Source organism: Carcharodon carcharias, chromosome 8 (assembly GCF_017639515.1).
Source record: "Carcharodon carcharias isolate sCarCar2 chromosome 8, sCarCar2.pri, whole genome shotgun sequence".
NCBI classification, from domain to species: Eukaryota; Metazoa; Chordata; class Chondrichthyes; order Lamniformes; family Lamnidae; genus Carcharodon; species Carcharodon carcharias.
Window position 1 is genome coordinate 48,813,910 of NC_054474.1, and position 16,257 is coordinate 48,830,166.

Here is a 16,257-nt window from a genome sequence, read left to right on the forward strand (position 1 = left end):
AGCAGGGATGTGCTGCTGAGGCTTTATAAGGCTCTGGTCAGACCACATTTAGAATATTGTGAGCAATTTTGGGCACTGTATCTCAGGAAGGACGTGCTGGCCCTGGAGAGGGTCCAGAGGAGGTTCACGAGAATGATTCCAGGAATGAAAGGCTTAACATATGAGGAAAGTTTAAGGACTCTGGGTCTATACTCGATGGAGTTTAGAAGGATGAGTGAGGATCTGCTTGAAACTTACAGAATACGGAAAGGCCTGGATAGAGTGGACGTGGGGAAGATGTTTCCATTAGCAGGAGAGACTAGGACCCGAGGGCACAGCCTCAGAGTAAAGGGAAGACCTTTTAGAACAGAGATGAGGAAAAACTTCTTTAGCCAGAGAGTGGTGAATCTATGGAATTCATTGCCACAGAAGGCTGTGGAAGCCAGGTTATTGAGTGTATTTAAGACCGAGATAGATAGTTTCTTGATTGGTAAGGGGATCAAAGTTACGGGGAGAATGGCGGAGCAGACCCGATGGGCCAAATGGCCTAATTTCTGCTCCTATGTCTTATGGTCTTATGGAAGAAAATCTGCCATCCTTACCTGATCTGTGACTCCAGATCCTCCACAGTAATGTGGTTGACTGAAATCACCTAGCCACTCAGTTCAATGACAATTATGGATGGGAAACAACTATAAAAACAAATCTCATGAACAGGCCCTCTCTCAATGACATCATTTGAAAACAAAGTGTCGGTTTCCACACGTAAGGTGATAACATCCAGCTCTTCTTAATTCTCATCCTTTTTTCCAATACCTCCTTGGCCTCACCCCTCCCTAGCTCTGTAAATTCCTCCTGACAAACAACCATCTATCTGTGTTCCTCTTGAATATCCCTGATTTTAATCACTCCACCACTGGAAATTCTTCAGTTGCCAAGGCCCTAAGTTCTGGTGTTCTCTCTAGCCCTCGATTTCTCTTTAAAACGAACCTTAAAATCTATCTCTTTGACCAAGCTTTTGGTCATTGGCCTTAACATGGTTTAGTCAAATTTTGTTTGATAATGCTCCGATCAAGCACCTTGGGACGTTCTTGTTTTTAATGGTGCTAGATAATTGCAAGTTATTGTTGTTGTTCCAGCAAGTTTCAAGTTTACATATTGACTGTACAAAATGATCAGAATCAAGCTCATTGCCCGAAATGTCTTCTTGCCAATTATTCTGCTTTGAAAGAGATTGCTACTTCCAAAAGAATTAAACTAAAATGTCTCCAATAGTCTGTGTTGCAGCAGGGAATGTTAGAAATAAGGCTGATTTGTATTGCACTAAAGATCTTTTATGGTCAGTAGTTTGCAACTAGCAACCCATATTTCTACTGTGGCTGATGAGAACTCTGCACATGCATACTCTTATCTGTAGATGGTGCTCTACTTCCAGCCACCAACTGCATTTTAAATATTTTGATATCGTTTAGATGCCCAGGAAGTAAAATTTTTAAAACCCCTTTAACATTTGACTGGTGTCAAATAAAGTGGAAAATTGCCCAGGGTATAGTCTGTCCACAGAAAGCAGGGCAAATTCAATCTGGTCAATTACTGTCCCATCCGTCTAGTCTCAATCATCAGCGTGATGGAAGGTGTTGTCAACAGCATTTATCTGGCTACACTCAGTCTTACAGGTTATCAGCAATAACCTGCTCACCAATGTTCAGCTTGGGTTCCACCAGGCTCTAGATCTCTTAACAGCTATAGCCAAAGATGGACAAAAGGCTTGGGGCAGAATGCTCTCCCTGTTGGACGGGCTGGGCGGGAGCAGCCCACGATCAGCTGTGCGCCACCATTTTACATGGGCGGGCCAATTAAGGTTTATATCAGGGTTTAGAGATGTGAGGAAGAATTTTTTCACCCAGAGGGTGGTGAGAATCTGGAACTCACTGCCTGAAAGGGTGGTAGAGGCAGAAACCCTAATAACATTTAAGAAGTATTTGGATGTGCACTTGCAATGCCATGGCATACAAGGCTATGGGCCTAGTGCTGGAAAATGGTATTAGAATAGTTAGGTACTTGTTTGACTGAAGCAGACTTGATGGGCTGAAGGGCCTTTTTCTGTGCTACAGACCTCTATGACTCTAAGTCCCACTCCAGAACTTCAGGGCCAAGGAAATTGTGTTCATTATATGGCCAAACAGGTTGAGTATCAATTTGTAAATCCTTCCAACATATGCTAATGGAAGCTGGTAGGAGCGGGAGAGATTCCTGGTCAGCAATGTGATGGAAAGAAATTAGAGCCTCTCCCACCATAAACCAAACCAAGCTCCAAAATGCATGCAAAAGTGCATGTTTCCACAGCAACTTGACTTCTTTGGTGGGGGGTTACTTGGCTCAGTTGGCTGGATGGCCAATATGGATCAGCATGGGCTTTGATTCCCCATTCTGGCTGGGGTAAATTTGCAACCTGCCTTCTTGCTCTACCCATGCTGGAGGTCGTGGCACTGTGGGTCAGATCTGCCTTCGGGCGGAAACCTCAAGAAGAAGAGGATATAAAAACCTTAACAGGGATAGTCACCCACCATATTTCCTCTTTTTAGATATTGAATATGCACTGCAGTTAAAGAATGTGGAAGATAATCTCACAAGAATGTAACCTAACTTTACACTTTATTGTACTTTACGTACCATATTTCCTACACTTTCCACACTAGACTGGCTATCTGAAGATAACCAGGTGTGGTGTTTTTTAGTTACTTACTAGAGGACTTGAGCATTTTTCAAATAATCATGAAAATGTAGTTTGGTTGGATTACATTGTAAATTATTTTATGGACATCAAAAATTAATTCCATATTGAAGATGCTGAATTCCTCTGGGGTGACTAACAGAATTAATGAGGATGAACTTCACATTACCTGGGTGATTCAGCTGTTCAAGGCAAACGAATGCCAATCCTTCAAGGGACATCTGCAAAATGCAAACTTGTGTCTGCATTATAAGGTATGTAAGGTGATTATCAATTGTCTTTGGTGGCAATACCAAACTTTTTTCATTAAGTGAAAAGTGTAAGCAAATTATTTAACTAACTAGAGTCATTGCTGTCTATACCCAATTATTCAGAGTTAGGGAGAGGGTTGTAAATAATGAATGGATCTCCACCTTTTAGCCCATTTCGATCCCTTCCCCCTACCCCACCCCCATTAGAGCTATCTGTCACATGGTCGTCCTGCTTTCTACCCTTAATGTCCCCATTAGCACATTTCTTAGCTAATATCACCACCATCAACACCCCTTTGTCCTTTTGTCTATGTCATCTTTGGCAATCTCTTCTTTGTCTCCACCTATCACTGGCCCTCTATCCAGCTCTACTTGTCCCACTAACCACCACCAACTCTCTCTCTCTCTCCCCGCCCCCCCTCCCCCCCCACCACCCCCGACACACACACACAACCAGCTTATATTTCACCTCATTTCTATTTTTCCTTAGTTCTGATGAAGAGTCATACAGACTCAAAACATTAACTGTGTTCCTCTCCGCAGATGCTGTCAGACCTGCTGAGTTTTTCCAGCTATTTTTGTTTCTGTTCCTGGAATAATATGTTGTGGAACTAACTAGGGATAAAACTATTTTCAATTTAGTATTGTGTAAAGAGCCATGATTGATTAGTAATCTGATTGTATAAGATCTGCTGGGATATAGTGATCATAATACAACAGAAATCCATATTAAGTTTGAAAACAACATACCCTAATCACAAACAAAATCTTAAATTTAAACAAAGCCAATTACATAGGTATGAAGGGAGAGCTGGCTGAGGTTGATTTGGTAAATAGAATAAAAGGTTTGGTGGTACATAAGCAGTAGGAAACATTTGAAGAAACAGTTCAAAATGTTCAAAAAAAATACATTCCATTGAAAAGCAAAAAACTCAACAAGAAAGATCCATCCACGGCTTACTAAAGAGATTAAGGATAATATTAGATTAAAAAATGAGGCTTATAGTGTTGCAAAGTAGTAAGTTTGAGGTTTGAGAATGTTTTAGGGACCAGCAAAGGACCACCAAAAAGTTGATAAAGCAAACTAAAAACAGATTGTAAGAGCTTTTACAAGTATATAAAAAGGAAGAAAGTAGCTAAAGTAAAGACAGATAACTTAGAAGCAAGAGGCAGGAGAAATTATTATGGGGAATGAGGAACTGACAGGAACATTGCCTGTCTTCACAGTAGAAGGAACACGTTATATAGCAGAAATTGAAAGTAACCCAGAGGCTAAAAAATGAGGAAATTAAGGTAATCAATGTCAGTAGAGAAAAAGTACAGGAGAAACATAAAGGACTAAAATCCAAGCAACCCCTATGACCTGATGGCCTACATCCTCAGCTTCTAAAAGAGATAGCTGCTGGGATAATGGATGCAGTGGCTATGATTTTCCTAAATTCCCTAGATTCTGGAATGGTCCCAGCAGATTGGAAGTGAGCAAACGTAACATTGCTATTCAAGAAAGGAGCACCAGAGAATACAGGGCGCTACAGGCCTATTAGCCTGATGTCAGTCATCAGGGAAGTGTTGGAAACTATCATTAAGGAAGGCTTAACAATAATCATACTATGATTTTCTAAGTGCAAACAAAGTTAACATGGTCTTATGAAAGGGAAATAGTGTTTGACAAATTTATTAGAGTTCTTTGAGGATGTAACTAGTAGGGTAGATGTAGTATACCTGGATTTCCAAACAACATACAGTAACGTCCCACACAAAAGATTAATAAGCAAAATAAGGACTCATGGATTTGGGGGTAATATATTAGCATGGATAATGAATTAGTTAATGGACAGAAAGCAAAGAGCAAGGATAAATGTGGCATTTTCATGTTGGCAGGCTGTGACTAGTGGAGCGTCGCAAGGATCAGTGCTGGGGTCTCAGCTATTTACAATCATTTAGTCAAAGGGACAGAGAATAATATTTTGGTTTGCTGATGATACAAAGCTAGGGAGTAATGCAATCAGTGAAAAGGACACAAAGAGGCTGCGAAGAAATCTAGATAGATTAAGCAAATGGGCAACAAGGTGGTTTATGGAGTATAATGTGGAGAAGCGAGTGGTTATTCACTTGGTCACAAGAATAAAAAAGCAGAATATTTTTAGAAGGTGTGAAACCTGTAAATATTGATGCTCAGAGGGACTTTGGTGTGTTCAGACAAGGAACACAGAAAGTTAGCATCCAATACAGCAAGCAATTAGGAAGACAACTGCCATGTTGGCTTTTATTGCAAGAGGATTGGTGTACAAGAATAAGGAAGTCTTGCTACATTGCACAGAGCTTTGGTGAGAGCACATGTGGAGTACTGTGTGCAATTTTGGTCTCCATATTTAAGGAAGAATGTGCTTGCATTGGAATTAGTGCAGTGAAGGTTCAGTAGATTGGCCCCAGGGATGAGGGGTTGTCCTGTAACGAGAGGTTGAGTAAATTGTGTCTATATCCTGGGGCAGGATTTTTACCTTGTCTGGTGGGCGCAAGGCCCGGAAGTGGCTGCAAAACCGATCACCACCTGCGATCAGGCCCCAACAGCGATTTCACGCTGGCTGGCCAATTAATGGTCACCGAGCGTGAAAGGTGCACTCACAGCCTCAGCGCTGCCGGGATGGGGGCAGGAGGAGTGCGAGCGCTGAAGTCAGCGCCGGGTGCACTCAGTGAAAGCTCCCTGAAGGCACAGAGCTGCCTCTTGGAGCTGAAGATTTTTAACATTACAAGCGAAGGGTTGAAAAATAAGGAAAACATATCCCCTCATGTGACGTCATGAGTAGGAACAAGTTAAAAATTGAGTTTTAAAAGTTTGTATTTCTTTAAAATCTTTGGGTGAAACCTCATCCTGCCTGTGGATGAGGTATCACAAAAAATGCAAAGGCAGCTTGGCCTATTTGCCCGCCTGCCAACTGAACAGTTGGACGCGCAGCAAAAAATTTGTTTTAATGAATTGATTAAGGGCCTTAATTGGCCTCTTAATAGTCAGTGGGCACACTGCTGTCTCTTGTGCGTGCCCGCTGAATGAAATATTGTAAGAGTGTGTGATGATGTCAGGACACTCGCCCGACACTATCGAAAACTATTTTACTCCCGCTCGGGTCGGGCGCGTGCCCACCTGACAAGGGAAAAATTCTGCTCCTCGTGTTTAGAAGAATGAGGGGTGATCTCATTGAAACATACAAGATTATGAGGGGGCTTGACAAGGTAGACCCACAAGAGGTTGTTTTCCCTGGCTGGGAAATCTAGAACACATGGACGCAGTCTCAAGATAAGGGGACGATCAATTGGGACTGAGATGAGGAGAAATTTCTTCACTGAAAGAGTTGTGAATCTTTGGGATGCATTATCGTAGAGGATTGTGGATGTTCCATCACTGAATATATTTAAGGCTGGGATGGACAGATTTTTGATCTCTCAGGGAATCAAGGATAAGGGGAGAGGACGGGAAAGTGGAGTTGAAGCCAAAGATTAGCCATGATCGGGTTGAAGGGCAGAAGAGGTATTTTCTTCTGTACATCCATGGTCACTGGATACCGCTGTAGCAATAAAAAGTTACACATAGCTTCCCTAAAGGTGTGCAATTTTTGTCATCTATTCAAATGGTTTTCTTACCATGAGCAACATTGTTAATACAGTCCAAATATTTTCTTTCCTTTTCATCAAACATGTACTGTCCCTGAGCTCTGACAATCTTGATAGGATCATCTGGAAAAAAAAGCTTGCAAGAAGATCTGCAAATAAAAGTACAGAGAACACTCTGTGGCAAAATGATTTATAGATTTTTGATACCGATATTCTTTTAACCTTTGATTTCCTAATGTAATTTTTACTGCACTATACACAGACATTAAAACAAAAAAATTGAGATTTTATAGTATATTGCTGTCTTTTGAAACAAAATGAGTGAAATCACAAAGAATAAACCAAAGTTCTATTCAGTTGTCCAAACTGCAGGATTTTCAATTTATGTTGGCTGTTTCCATGTACTAAACACTTACATCTCCTGAATTATAGGTTCACATTTGAGGAGAATAGGGCATTTATCTGGAACTCAGATATACTTCAATGCATAACCACAAAAAATAGGATTCAACAGTGCCATTGTGGGATTATATGTTCTGTATTGCGGTTTTGTAGGTTGGGGTGGGGGTGGGGGTGGGGATGTACTGCTTGAGGCTTTTAATAGAAATAAGGCATTTTTTTTTTAGGAATCCTCTTCATTTACATTCTCAGACATATACTAAACTTGGTCAATTTTATACAATTGAAGTCAATAGGGATCAGAGGGAAAACTCTCCACTAGCTGAGGTCAAACCTAGCACAAAGATTGTGGTTGTTAGAGGCTGATGCCGGAGTTTTTCAGAACTGTGTCCTATAGGTCCAAATATCTTCAGCTGCTTTATCAATGACAGTCCCGTTATCATAAGGTCAGAACTGTGGATGTTCAGAGATGATTGCATCCTTCACATCTCCTCAGATACTGAAGCAGTCTGTGTTCACCTGCAGCAAGACCGGGACAACATTCAGGCCTGGGCTGATAAGTATGGCAAGTAAAATTTGCACCACAGAAGTGCTGGGTAATAATTATTCCCAACAAGGGAAATACTAACCATTTCCGCTGAATACTTACTCCACCATCAAATCTTGGGGTTACAATTAACCAGAAACTTAACTGGGAGAGCCACCTAAATACTGTGACTATGAGAGTAGGTCAGAGGTTGGGATTTCTGCAGTGAGTGACTAACCTCCTGACTCCCCATAGTCTTTCCACAAACAACAAGGTACAAGTCTGGCATGTGATGCCTGGACCAAGTGCAGCTCCAACAAGACCCAGGAAGTTCACCACCAACTAGGATGAAGCTCTAATGATTCAGCAGAGCAGGCAAGAAACAGATAAACTTTATTACAGGGAGTTTTTCAGAGGCTACATGCTTGATCAGGACTCTCATCAGGAAGCCCAGCCCCTGGATTGCCTGTGCTTAGGGTTCATTGGTCAGAGCCTCCCAGAGCATCACATGACCCCTGATAGACAGCAGGAGAGGCTATACCCTCAGTTACTACATTTCCTCCCCTTTTAGTTTTTTGCAATTTCTATTTACAGGGAAACATTTGAATATCCAACAACATATACATAAATACAACTTCAGGTGATTAAAGATCAAGTCTCTGAGGTGCTCTCCCAAACGGCTAGAGCGGCGTAGCTCTACCACTTCGGGTTCCTCAACAGGATCGACAGGATCTGGAACGGCAGCATGAGACACATCATTAGAAAATGGCAGTTCTGGGTTTGGAATCTCTACAGAGACAATCGGGCATGTCTATTCTAGGTTGATCTGTCACCTCAGAAATTGACGGTTCGGCATTAATCACAGGCAGAATAGTTGGTTGTTGGAATGTCTCTCTGGCATGAATATGATCTACATGCTTACAAATGATCCTATCATCCACTTGTACTTGGAAAGATAATGGAACAGCTTCTGAGACAATGATTGTAGGAACCCAACAACCTCCACTTCCGAAATTTCACACAAATACTGTTTCACCCGCACTGAATGTATGAGGTTTGCTGTGTATATCAGTTTTTGATTACTCTGCTTCCACTCTACCTTCCCCTCTAAATTTGGAAGCACCAGGCTTAACTGTGTACATAGGTGGTGTTTCATTAATTATTCAGATGGGGTTGATCCCGTAGTTGAATGTGGCTTTGTACAATAACTGAGAAGAAAGTGGGAAAGTCGAGACTTTAGAGCACCTTCTAATAACCTTTTCATACCAGACTTGAAAGTTTGTACAGCTTTCTTGGCTAAACCATTCGATGAGGGAGGTAATGGCTGTTTTAATATGTCTGATTCCATTCAGATTCATGAATTTCTGAAACTCTGTGCTGGTAAAGGCTGTACCATTAGCAGTAACAACGATTTAAGGTAGGCCATGTAGGCTAAAACAGTGACATAGCTTCTTGATAGTTGTGCTCGATGTTGGGAACTTGACTTGACATACATCCATCCACTTAGAACATGCACCTGCAATCAACAAAAACATGGTACCGAAGAATGGTCCTACATAATCAATATGTAGTCTAACCCAGGGTCAACTAGGCCGCTCCCATGGATGCAAGGGAGCTGAAACAGGCAACTTCTGTTGTTGCTAACAACGGAGACAGTGCTTGACCATGCTTTTAATGTCACTGTCAACGTCTGGCCGCCAGACATAGCTTTGCGCAAGCATTTTCATCTTTGATATGCCTGGATGCGCACTGTGAAGCTCTGTCAAGAATGGTTCTCTACCTCTTGATCCCCACAACAAAATTCCATCTTTATAGCTTAACTTTGTATATCTGGCACAGAATGGTCTCAAATCTTCAGATACAGGCAAATTTGACCACCCTTGCAAAACAAGTCTCTGACTTTTTACAATATTGGATCTCTGTTCGTCCAGTTTCTAATTTGCTTCTCACACACAGGCGAAGAATCCAAGAAATTCAGTAATAGCACAACTTCTTGTGGAACATGTATGTACAATGTTATCTGGTAACAAGAGATGACTAAGTGGGTCCGCATTTGCAATGTGTAAGCCAGGCCAGGACATAAAGGTATGCTCATACGCAGATAATATCAGAGCCCAACATTGTATTCTTGCTGAGGCTACTGGTGGAATGGCCTTATCCTCACTGAATAAACCCATTAATGGTCTGTGGTCTGACACCATGATGAAATGTCATCCATGTAGGTCTGGGTGGGATTTCTTCATGCTGACTACCACCAATAAACCTTACTTTTCTAGCTGGGAATAATCCTTTTCAGCTGTGGAGAGGGTTCTCATGACATAGCCAATGGGTCTTTCTGATCCATTTTCCATTTTGAACAGGACCATGTTGTATGTGAGTTTCTTGCAGCACTTTCCATGGTGAGGGAGATTTCTAGGGGGTGCTTAAAGTCGATGTTGACCTCGGCGAATAACCGGCGCTGAACAGCATCATCCTGAACTCCACAAATTAATCTGTCCCGCAGCAAATCATTTAATGTGTCCCCCAAGTCACAATGTTTTGTCAACTGCTTAAGGTTCGCTACATAGGTTGCGACTCTCCTGGGGCCCTAACTTTGGAAGTAAATTTAAAATGCTGCACTATTACAGATGGCTTCGGCTGCAAGTGCGTTTTCAGGAGGTCCACTAATTCATTATAGGACTTAGAATTGGCGTGCTCAGGGCCATCAGGTTGTGAATGAGATTGTTTGTCTTACTGCCATATACACTCAAAAGGATTGCTTTCTGCTAATTTTGTAATTTTGTTCACTACGAAATAAAATCCAAAGCACTCTACATACTGGCTCCAGTCTTCCACAGTTGCCTCGTAAGGATCAATTCTGCTGAAGAGTGGCAATGACTGGTGAGTAGTCTTTTCTTTTTCATAATATCCGATGTACTCATGGTAACAAGGTGAGGTGCCGTGTCAGAGCTATTTTACCCTCGTCGCCAAATGTAATGACTCAACAGAGGGGACAGGTTTCAACAACAAACAGATAAACTTTATTATGGGGAGCTTTTCAGGGGTTACATGCTCCATCAGGACTCTCCTCAGGAAGCCCCAACCCCATTGCCCGCCCACGTTTAGGTCTCATTGGTTGGAGTCTCCCAGAACATCACGTGACCCCTGATAGTCAGCAGGAGAGGCTATACCTTCACAGAAACAGAATTACCTGGAAAAACTCAGGAGGTCTGGCAGCATCGGCGGAGAAGAAAAGAGTTGACGTTTTGAGTCCTCATGACCCTTCAATAGAACTAGGTGAATCCAAGGAAAGGGGTGAAATATAATCTGGTTTAAGGTGTGTGTGGGGAGTTGGGGGGGGTTGTTGGGTGGCGGGAGAGAAGTGGAGGGGGGTGGTGTGGTTGTAGGGACAAGCAAGCAGTGATAGAAGCAGATCATCAAAAGATGTCACAGACAAAAGAACAAAAGAACACATAGGTGTTGAAGTTGGTGATATTATCTAAATGAATGTGCTAATTAAGAATGGATGGTAGAGCACTCAAGGTATAGCTCTAGTAGGGGTGGGGGAGCATAAAAGATTTAAAAATATTTTAAAATAATGGAAATAGGTGAGAAAAGAAAAATCTATATAATTTATTGGAAAAAACAAAAGGAAGGGGGAAGAAACAGAAAGGGGGTGGGGATGGAGGAGGGAGTTCAAGACCTAAAGTTGTTGAATTCAATATTCAGTCCGGAAGGCTGTAAAGTGCCTAGTCGGAAGATGAGGTGCTGTTCCTCCAGTTTGCGTTGAGCTTCACTGGAACAATGCAGCAAGCCAAGGACAGACATGTGGACAAGAGAGCAGGGTGTAGTGTTAAAATGGCAAGTGACAGGGAGGTTTGGGTCATTCTTGTGGAAAGACCGCAGGTGTTCTGCAAAGCGGTCGCCCAGTTTACGTTTGGTCTCTCCAATGTGGAGGAGACTGCATTGGGAGCAACGAATACAGTAGACTAAGTTGGGGGAAATGCAAGTGAAATGCTGCTTCACTTGAAAGGAGTGTTTGGGCCCTTGGACGGTGAGGAGAGAGGAAGTGAAGTGGCAGGTGTTACATCTTTTGCGTGGGCATGGGGAGGTGCCATAGGTGGGGGTTGAGGAGTAGGCGGTGATGGAGGAGTGGACCAGGGTGTCCTGGAGGAAACAATCCCTACGGAATGCCGCCGGGGGGGTGAAGGGAAGATGTGTTTGGTGGTGGCGTCATGCTGGAGTTGGCGGAAATGACGGAGGATGATCCTTTGAATGCGGAGGCTGGTGGGGTGATAAGTGAGGAAAAGGGGGATCCTATCATGTTTCTGGGAGGGAGGAGAAGGCGTGAGGGCGGATGCGCGGGAGATGGGCCGGACACGGTTGAGGGCCCTGTCAACGACCATGGGTGGAAAACCTCGGTTAAGGAAGAAGGAGGACATGTCAGAGGAACTGTTTTTGAAGGTAGCATCATCGGAACAGATGCGACGGAGGCGAAGGAACTGAGAGAATGGGATGGAGTCCTTACAGGAAGCGGGGTGTGAGGAGCTGTAGTCGAGGTAGCTGTGGGAATCGGTAGGCTTGTAATGGATATTGGTGGACAATCTATCACCAGAGATTGAGACAGAGAGGTCAAGGAAGGGAAGGGAAGTGTCAGAGATGGACCACGTGAAAATGATGGAGGGGTGGAGATTGGAAGCAAAATTAATAAAATTTTCCAAGTCCCGACGAGAGCATGAAGCAGCACCGAAGTAATCATCGATGTACAGGAGAAAGAGTTGTGGAAGGGGGCCGGAGTAGGACTGGAACAAGGAATGTTCCACATACCCCATAAAGAGACAGGCATAGCTGGGGCCCATGCGGGTACCCATAGCCACACCTTTTATTTGGAGGAAGTGAGAGGAGTTGATGGAGAAATTGTTCAGTGTGAGAACAAGTTCAGCCAGATGGAGGAGAGTAGTGGTGGATGGGCCTCTGTTCGAGGACGAAGCTAAGGGCCCTCAGACCATCCTGGTGGGGGATGGAGGTGTAGAGGGATTGGACGTCCATGGTGAAGAGGAAGCGGTTGGGGCCAAGGAACTGGAAACTGTTGATGTGAGTAAGGTGTCAGAGGAATCAAGGATGTAGGTGGGAAGGGACTGGACAAGGGGAGAGAGAAGGGAGTCCAGTTTTCTTAATTAGCACATTCGTTTAGGTAATATCACCAACTTCAACACCTATGTGTTCTTTTGTTCTTTTGTCTGTGATATCTTTTGATGATCTGCTTCTATCGCTGTTTGCTTGTGCCTACAACCACACCACCCCCCTCCACTTATCTACCCCCACCGCCCCCCCACCCCCACACACCTTAAACCAGCTTATATTTCACCCCTTTCCTTGGATTCACCTAGTTCTGTTGAAGGGCCATGAGGACTCGAAACGTCAACTCTTTTCTTCTCCGCCGATGCTGCCAGACCTGCTGAGTTTTTCCAGGTAATTTTGTTTTTGTTTTGGATTTCCAGCATCCGCAGTTTTTTGTTTTTATGTATTGAGGCTATACCTTCAGTTACCACAAAGCTATTTTCAACTTTCACTTTCTCCTCCACCCAACCTTCAGATAAATTTAGTAACATGTATACACGAAGCTACAGCCATGTGATCAACCCTCCGGGAATGTCTTCAAAGTTGGGAACTCGTGATTCATTTCCATATACGAAGATAATTACTTAAAATTCTTCAGGATCACAAACAGTTGCATAAAAAATGGAGTTATATTTGCCCATGCATTGCTGAAACAAAAGCTGTCTTTTTGCAAAATGAAAATTCTCCGGTTCTATTTAAATCGCACTGAGTCTAGACTTTAATACTTACGCAACGAACTTCTTACGGAGAGTTAAGGTTTCCACTTTGTTGTAGAGTTCAGAGGCCATGTTGTGTGGGAATTTATTAGGAAACTCCTTTCTGTCTCTGCCCGAGAATCACTTCAACGTTTCACTCTTGCTCCGCGCGCGAACGTCACCACTGATGTGGATCAAGAGGGAGGAGCAGGAACAACACAGGAGAGAGCTTATACCCGCTCTCCTCATATAGGGGGTAATTGTACCTGGACTCTCCTGGTACAGGGGGTATCCATCCTGGACTCTCCTGGTACAAGCGGTATTTGTGCCCAGGCACCTGAGATAGGGAGTGGGTTTGGGGGTATCTGTACCCAAGTTCTCCTGTTACAGAGGGTGGGGGGCGGGGTTTCTGTACCCAAGTTCTTCATGTACAGGAGGTATCTGCACCCGGTCTCGCCAAGTATGTGGGTAACTGGACCCAAGTTTGCCAGGTACAGGGGGGTATCTGTACCCAGGATCTCCCTAACAGTGAGTATCTGTATGTGAGCCCTCCTTTACAGGGGGTTATTTGTGCCCGGACTGTCTCTTATAGAGGGGTATCTGTACCCGGACTTTCCAGCTGCACGAGAACATTTGCAACCGCACTCTCCAGATAACCAGGGTGCTTGGGGCGCATAAGCTGCTTTTTTTGCACTGGCTTAGCTTCAAGAGTGAAGTGTGGATGGTAACAAAACAGAGAATGATGCTCACAGTGTTTTCCCTTATTCAGGACAGAATCAAGAGCTGTAGAATTTGTGATAATGGGGAAGAGTGAACAATCAAAGAAGGGGGAGGGGGAGGGGAGGGGATCTCACCAAGGACATAGTAAGATTTATTTACTCTTATACTCCAATTCCTTTGTAGTAAAGGCGAACATACCATTTGCTTTCCTAATTGCTTACTCTTTCTGCACGTTGACTTTCTGTAATTCTTGTACAAGGACACTCAGGTCCTACTGGATACAACGTTTCCATTAAAAAATATTCTGCTTGTCTGTTATTTAAATAAGTGAATAACTTCTAATTTCTCCACATTATATTCCATCTACACCTTTTATGCTTTCTCACTTTAACTGTCTATATCTCTTTGTGCCTTCCTCACAACTTACATTCCCACCTAGTTTTTTATGATCAGAAAACTTGATTACATTTCATCTGGTCCCCTCATCCAAGTCATTAATATGGATTGTAAATAGCTGAGGCCCAAACACTGATCCATGCAGTACCCTGCTAGTTGCAGACTGCCAAACTGAAAATGAGCCTGTTTTCTGTTCACTAACCAATTCTCAATCCATGCTAATGTATTACTCCCAATCCCATGAGCCCAAATTTTGTGTAATAACTTCTTGTGTGGCATCATGTTGAATGTTTTTTGAAAATGCAACTGTACTACATCCATTGGTTCCCCCTTATCCACGCTATTGGTTCAAACCTCAAAAAACTCGAGGGGGAGAAATTTGTTTGGTAGAGCCGCTTCTAGCAGTGCTATATGTAGACATACATTGATTCCCTGGTGGCAGATAGTGCCACCAACCTCTACCCGCATTGATTTAAGTGAAGAACATTGTGTGGGTCACACAGGTAACAGCCTGGGGTTCTGTCTGTCACTGGGAAATTTGATGTAATCAGCATAACACTCCTGAAGTAGTGCTACACAAACAAGTTTCTCCCCTTAACAGATTTAAAAATATTGGGCTGAATTTTCAAAGTGACAGTGAAGTCCCGCTACCAGGACCAAAAGTGGGAGCCAACTCCGCTTCAATCAGCAGTTGGTCCCGAGGGTGGCATATTGCCAGTGATGGCTAATTAAGAGGCTCAGTCCCAAAATCTGCCATCCCAATCAAAGGACTGGCAGCTCGACAACCTCAGCAACCACCGCTAATAGTGACCATTGGCTGCAGCTCCAGGGGGAGGGTGCCTCAATGACTGACCACCCAAGGGAGATGAGTTAGATAGGTGGAAGCTGGGGCCAGGCAGGCAGGCTCTGGCAATCAGGACAAGGGTGGGTGTTGTGGTGCACTAGCAGCACAGACATGGGGGTAGGGGGGTGGGGGTTAACTATTGGTCATGGACTGCCCCCCACTTAAGTGGTTCAGTTAGCTGCTCAGTGGTGGCTTCTCTGCCATAGTTCCACTGCTGGCAATATTCCATGACAGCAGGAAGATGCAGGCACCCCTCCCGACTCCTTCTCCCACCATAATGTCAGCCCACCTACCTCTTATACCATCTCCAATGGGCCAAGAAAATTCAGCCCATAGCATATTTACGGCACAAAAGGCCAATTGGCCTCTCGTCTCTGCTAGCTGAGAAAGAGTGATTCAGCCTAAACAAAAACAAAAATACCTGGAAAAACTCAGTGGGTCTGACAGCATCTGCGGAGAGGAACACAGTTAACATTTCGAGTCCGTATGACCCTTCAACAGAACTAAGGAAAAATAGAAAAGAGATGAAATATAAGCTGGTTGAAGGGGGGTGGTGGGATAAGTAGAGCTGGATAGAGGGCCAGTGATAGGTGGAGATAACCAAAAGATGTCATAGACAAAAGGACAAAGAGGTGTTGAAGCTGGTGATATTACCTAAGGAATGTGATAATAAAGGTACAGATAGCCCTAGTGGGGGTGGGGTGGGGGGAAGGGATCGAAATAGGCTAAAAGGCAAAGATAAAACAATGGATGGAAATACATTTAAAAATAATGGAAATAGGTGGGAAAAGAAAAATCTATATAAATTATTGGAAAAAAGGGGGATCAGAAAGGGGGTGGGGATGGAGGAGAGAGTTCATGATCTAAAATTGTTGAACTCAATATTCAGTCCAGAAGGCTGTAAAGTGCCTAGTCAGAAGATGAGGTGCTGTTCCTCCTGTTTGCATTGAGCTTCACTGGAACAATGCAGCAGGTCAAGGACGGACATGTGGGCATGAAAGCAG

The 16,257-nt window shown here is 43.5% G+C and overlaps 1 protein-coding gene across 5 annotated transcripts in view; it reads right to left on the reverse strand.

The window, feature by feature from the left end:
* Window positions 1–13,476, reverse strand: part of LOC121280805 (5-phosphohydroxy-L-lysine phospho-lyase-like) — a 36,368-nt gene extending 22,892 nt beyond the window's left edge. For 2 of the 5 annotated variants that reach the window (XM_041193050.1, XM_041193051.1), the window contains exons 1-2: window positions 13,328–13,470; window positions 6,604–6,722 (exon numbers count right to left, since the gene is read on the reverse strand). In XM_041193050.1, the coding sequence (XP_041048984.1) occupies window positions 6,604–6,722; window positions 13,328–13,386 (178 nt within the window). In that variant the 5' untranslated portion in view covers window positions 13,387–13,470. Of the gene's footprint in view, window positions 1–6,603; window positions 6,723–8,122; window positions 8,231–13,327 lie in introns of those variants that run through there. The other 3 variants (XM_041193053.1, XM_041193052.1, XM_041193054.1) reach the window with 3 other exon arrangements.
* Window positions 13,477–16,257: the final 2,781 nt, after the last annotated feature.